At 39.4% G+C, this 5,839-nt stretch overlaps 1 protein-coding gene across 1 annotated transcript; it reads left to right on the top strand.

Moving 5' to 3' along the window:
- Window positions 1-3,790: 3,790 nt before the first annotated feature.
- LOC110096903 (mitogen-activated protein kinase kinase 5-like) lies at window positions 3,791-5,130 on the top strand. The gene has a single exon (XM_028693411.1). The coding sequence runs from the start codon at window positions 3,845-3,847 to the stop codon at window positions 4,973-4,975; it is 1,131 nt and encodes a 376-aa protein (XP_028549244.1). The 5' UTR covers window positions 3,791-3,844; the 3' UTR covers window positions 4,976-5,130.
- Window positions 5,131-5,839: the final 709 nt, after the last annotated feature.

Here is a 5,839-nt window from a genome sequence, read left to right as displayed (position 1 = left end):
CAGCAAATGAAGCATGCACTCGATCAAAATGTTTCCACGCTTCAGCATCTGATGGATGAGAAAGAACATCAATTTTTGCTATTTTCTCCTTATGCCATCTCATAAGGCCTGCTGAACTCATTGATGCATAGAGTCGCTGAAGTCTTGGAATGATTGGTAAATAAAACAAACGGGAATATGACATATTTTTCTTTGGATGACGTTGTTTTTTCGAGTTTGGCTTAAACCGAGGAGCTTTGCAGGTGCGACAAATAACTTCTGCTGCATCATCCTTGTAGTATAACATACATCCATTGATACAACAATCAATTTTTGTAGCAGTGAGACCCAGCTTGGATACTAATTTCTTTATTTGGTACAAGTCTGAGGGAATTATATTTCCAGTTGGATTAGTTTCCTTCATAAGACCAATAAAGTCATTGAAACAATCACGTGGCATATTATACTCAGTTTTAATACTTAGCATCCTCACTACAATGGATAATTCTGAATGTGTACTGCAACGATCCCAAATTGTCTTTTGAGCTGAATGTAATAACTCAAAGAATTTTTGTGTTTCTATATTTGGTGGCTCTTCCGCATTAGAACTTAAATTATGACCTGCTACATCAAAAATAAGTTCTTCATAGGGTCTACTCATTTGATCTTCATCAAATGTTTCATAAGCTGTAGATGAACTGGCATGAGCATCTCTGTGTGGCTCGTACTCGCCATGTGATGTCCAAAACTAGTAGTTTGGAAGAAATCCCCTACGATATAAATCAAGCTTCACATCATCGGGCTTGAGGAAGGCTAGATTTTTATGCTTCGAACATGGACTTCTAAATATTTTATCAAACTGAAATGAAGGCAATTGAGATGCAACTTGAATGAAAGTTTCAACTCCCTATATAAATTTAACTGTCAATCCTTTTCGACCAGGCATATAGTTATGAGTACATTTTTTAGAACACATGTGTAAACGTGTTATACATTAAAACATGAAAGCATTGCAGATCTCGCCACCATCTTATAGAATTTTTACTAAAGTTTGAGGGAGATTATTCTATCACACAAGGCATGATCGCTGCCTCACTAATGTGCCCGTTGTGCACTTCAGTTTGGAGTTACTAGGTTGAGTCAGCAGTCATCGTTAAATGTTTAATTAAATGACTCAAAATGGATAAAACTTGGACCATCAATCAACTTTAACACAAAATTAGATATAGTAAACTAGAGGATGTTATTTACATCTCCTAATGTTCTTTTTCAGCATTATGATTGTGCTGATAATATCTCCTTCTATTCAATCTGAATAAAAGATCCAAGATATCTAAAACATGTATCTTATTAATGACTTGATCGCCCAAAGTCACAATCCCCTCACTATGTAAATTTCCACTAAAATTATACTCCATATATTCAGTTTTAGATCTACTCAAACGAAAACCTTTTGACTCTAAAGTTGACCTTCATAATTCAAGTGTAAGGAAAGTACTTCGTACATCCTCTTGCAAATGCATGTCTAGTGAGAGCATCCATGACTAAAGCAAAAAATATATGGACTTAAGAAAAAAATATATGGAAAGTACTTTGTATAACCCTCTTTTTAGCTCTCTCTCTCTCTATCTATCTATCTCTCTTGCTCTCTCTCTCCCCCCCATCTCTCTCTTTTCTCTCTCCCCCTCTCTTTTCTCTCTCCCCCTCTCTCTTTTCCCTCTCTCTCTCACTATCCCTCTCTCTTTCTCTTTCTCTCTCTATATCTCTTTAGCTCTCTCTGCCTATCTCTCTTGCTCTCTTTCTCTCTCTATATCTCTCTCCTTCTTTATAGCTCTCTCTCTTGCTCTCTCTCTCTCTCTATCTATCTCTTTTGCTCTCTCTCTCCCTCACTCTCTCTCTTTTCTCTCCCCCTCTCTCTCTCTCTCACTTTCCTTCTCTCTTGCTCTCTTTCTCTCTCTATATCTCTCTCCCTTTTTAAAGCTCTCTCTTGCTCTCTCTCTCTATATCTCTCTCTCTATCTCTTTTGCTCTCTCTCACTATCTATCTCTCTCTAACAAAATAACCTATTACAAATGTCTAGATTATAACCTAAATCATACACTAAATAACAAACTCTTGCAAATGTCTAGTGAGAACAAAACATCACAAAAAAAATTCAAGTTTACCATCAAATATTAGGGCGGGCGGTGTGAGATCGACGACGGCAAGACAAGTAGCTTCGAGGGCAACCGGTGTGGAGTCGGCGGCGGTCGGCGGCCGGAGAGAAGTCTCCGGCGATTGTCAGCGACCTCGATCGAGCGAAGAGGCGGGTGGAGGCAACGACAGAGCTCGTCCGAAGTGAGAGAAGGGAAAAATATAAATGAGAAGAGAGGCTCGGGGCTGTTAATTTTAGGGCTTGTACCAGCGGCCTTCCGGCGGTCCAGGCCGACGGTAATGAGTTCACTTAACAACGACGGTGTAAGCCGCCGGTAATATTGATCACCGGCGGTGTATCCGACGGTTAAATAACTGTCGCTATTACCGGCGACCTTACCTTATAAAACCCAAAAACCGGCGGCCGAACCACCGGTGAAACCGTCGATATTATCGGCGGTCATATAACCGCCGGTTAGGCCGCCGGTATTGGGTGTTTTTCCTGTAGTGCCTTCAGCTCTAATGGAGTATTAGAAGACCTAGTCACACAATCTCGCAATCATACATTAGCAATAGCAAAAAAACTTTCCCTGGGATGCTTCTAGCCTTCTCTAAACTAGGTCAATACATTAAGATGAAAATTGAAAAAAAAAATTAAGAACTTAAGTATTCCACAATGGAAAGACTAATACAAGTAACTCCACTCAATGTTCAACTCTCCCTATATACGCATCACTTATATAAAGGAGGTTCAAGGAATCAATCACAAAAACTCAAATAAATAATTAATTTTTGCAACTCTGTTGAAGCTGCTACAATAACAATTGATTGGATATTATATATTTATAGCTCACCTAATATGACAGGTTGCTGCAAGCAATAATAATATCAAATTAATGAATAAGGAGACAAAACATACAAGATCTTATACTTTGAATAATAATTTTGTCATGAATCTAATGACATCAACAGTTTTGAGCATTCAATAAAAATGGATTTACTAAATAGTTTTTCAAATATCTTCTATAAAATTATAAAATATATGTAGTGAAAGTTAAAATATTAAAATATATTAACATTATTTGGTAGAAGTCTACTTTTCTTTATAATTAGTAATTAAAAAATTATTTTTTAATACTATCAATGAATACATATTTAGTGTTCACATATAGATCATCTACTTATTCTACATAAAACGAAAATAATTATTTATAAATTTATTATAATTTTTAAGTGATCATCTATACATTACTCTAACAAGTTCAATTATTCAAATATTTAATTTAAATATAATGTATTAATTAAGTTCTTGGGAATGTCTTAATTAAGATTTACCTTGATTTAGATTTTCCATCAATAAAATAATTACAATTTACAATAAAAATTTATAAATTAATCTAGCAAAAATATTTACTATTTAAAAATTTTTCAATCTATATATTTCTTAAATCTTTCCAAGTCCTAAATTATGACTCCCTATATTTTAAAAATATTATACATAAATTAGTTTCAAATTAACATATGTAAATTATTCAAAAAATTAAATATTTAATAAAATTTAACTTTGTCATTTTTTCTATTTTTTAATTCATAATGCATATTTTTAAATAAATAATTAATCTTTACTCAACCATAATAATAATTTAATTATCAAGCTACTCCTTTTTAAAAATTCACCTCTATTCTTTCCCCACCATGAAATTCCGCGAGGACCTATGGTATCTATTTCGCTATGAAGCCGGCCGAATCTCCGGCGCCAACCCCAGTCCTCCGTCCTCGGCGACGGCAAGACCTTCCCCTCCCCCTACCCCAGCTCGAACCAATCATCACCGTCTCCATCCCACTCAAGCCGATCAAATCCCCAACGCCAGCCCCTGCCAGCCGCCCTAGGCGTCGGCCAGACCTTATACTCCCCCTACCCCAGCGCGACCCGACCCTCGCTGTCCCCCTCCCCCTTCCCCCGCTCTCGACGATTGCATCTTCTAACTCTCCGACCACCGCCGGTCAATCTCTACTGACTCCGAAGATCTCTGACCTCGAGCGCATACGCCGCGTCGGCATCGGAAGCGGCGGCACAGTCTATATGGTCCGTCATCGCCCCACCAGCCGAATCTATGCCATGAAAGTCATCTGCGGCGACCACGATGATGCCGTTCGGCGCCAGATCTACCGCGAGATCGAGATCCTCCGGGCCTCCGACAACCCGTTCGTCGTTCGCTGCCACGGCATGTACGAGCAGGCAGGTGAGATCCAGATCCTCCTCGAGTACATGGACGGAGGCTCCCTCCACGGCCACCGGATTTCGTCGGAGAAATTCCTCGCCGACGTCGCTCGCCAGATTCTCTCCGGCCTCGCCTATCTCCACCGCCAAAAGATTGTTCACCGCGACATCAAACCCTCCAATCTCTTGATAAACGCTGAGCGCCAAGTTAAGATCGCTGATTTTGGAGTTGGCAGAATCCTGTCGCAGACTATGGATCCCTGCAACTCGTCGGTGGGGACTATCGCCTACATGAGCCCGGAGAGGATCAACACCGATCTGAATCATGGCATCTACGATGGCTACGCCGGCGATATCTGGAGCTTTGGGCTCAGTATATTGGAGTTTTACCTGGGAAAGTTTCCCTTTGGGGAGAATATTGGGCAGCAGGGGAACTGGGCGAGCCTCATGTGCGCCATCTGCTACTCGAATCCGCCTGAAGCGCCGCCGAATGCTTCCAAAGAGTTGAAAAGCTTCATATTTTGCTGTCTTCAAAAGGAGCCAGCTAGCCGCCTCACTGCGTTGCAGCTCCTTCAGCATCCGTTCATCACCCAGCAATCGCCAGTGTCCTCTTCCTCTTCCATTCAGAAAGCTCAAGCTTGAGCTTGAACGAGTTAAATTGGATGTGATGACTCCATTGGGAGATCGATATCGTGGTAGCCATGGAAAGGTTTGTTGGCCCTTCTTTTTTTGGGATTTGATTCTGGTTCAGTAACACTCTTTAGTATCATAACAAAAGCAATTTTCACGGAAAATTATTAGGTCCGGCCACGTCTAAGAGATATATCTGATGTCCAATAAAGTATTGACATATGAAATTCACACCTATTCGTGTAATTTTATGTCAAATGCGTCAAAAGCTCAGGTAAAGCACATTCAAAAAGCGCACTCAAAGTACGGTTAAAGTGCAGTAAAAAAACGTAGTCCACGTGATAAAATTTAATTGGACATGCATATCTATTTTTAGGTCTGGTGTTCGGACTTAATAATTTTCTCATTTTCATTGCTAGGCTCTTTTCAAAATAGGATTTTTTTTTTTTTTTTTTTTTTTTTTTTTTGAGAGGGTGGGAAGAGGGGATGCGGGGAGGGGAGAAATTAGAGGTAAGGAAAATTAACAAGTAAACAAAAGAAATGGACAAAGAGTGCCCATACTGATAAGGGCAGTGGCTCAAGAGAAAAATAAATAGGCATGCTGCCATATAGAAACGGCATAATGGAATAAAAAGAAAGCAAATAATGCCAGGACTCACGATTTAAGAAAAATTTATAGCATCGGTAAGATTAATTTGCACCCCTGTTTACTCTTTAGACCCTTCAAGGGGATACAAGGACGGGAGTCATCATGGTTCATGGCAACAAAAATCTCATCCATAGATAAAAATCGAGATGAAGCAAAACCAACATAGGCATTCAGAAAAGAGAGATGAGACAACATAATCCTCAACATAAGCCAAGCTAGATGTCGAT

The sequence above is a fragment of the Dendrobium catenatum genome, unplaced genomic scaffold (assembly GCF_001605985.2).
Source record: "Dendrobium catenatum unplaced genomic scaffold, ASM160598v2 fragScaff_scaffold_35, whole genome shotgun sequence".
Taxonomy (NCBI): Eukaryota; Viridiplantae; Streptophyta; class Magnoliopsida; order Asparagales; family Orchidaceae; genus Dendrobium; species Dendrobium catenatum.
This window is presented reverse-complemented; position numbering and strand designations above follow the sequence as displayed.

Excerpts from the sequence above, each read along its gene's own strand:
- LOC110096903 (XM_028693411.1), top strand. The coding sequence starts at position 3,845 with ATGAAGCCGGCCGAATCTCCGGCGCCAACCCCAGTCCTCCGTCCTCGG.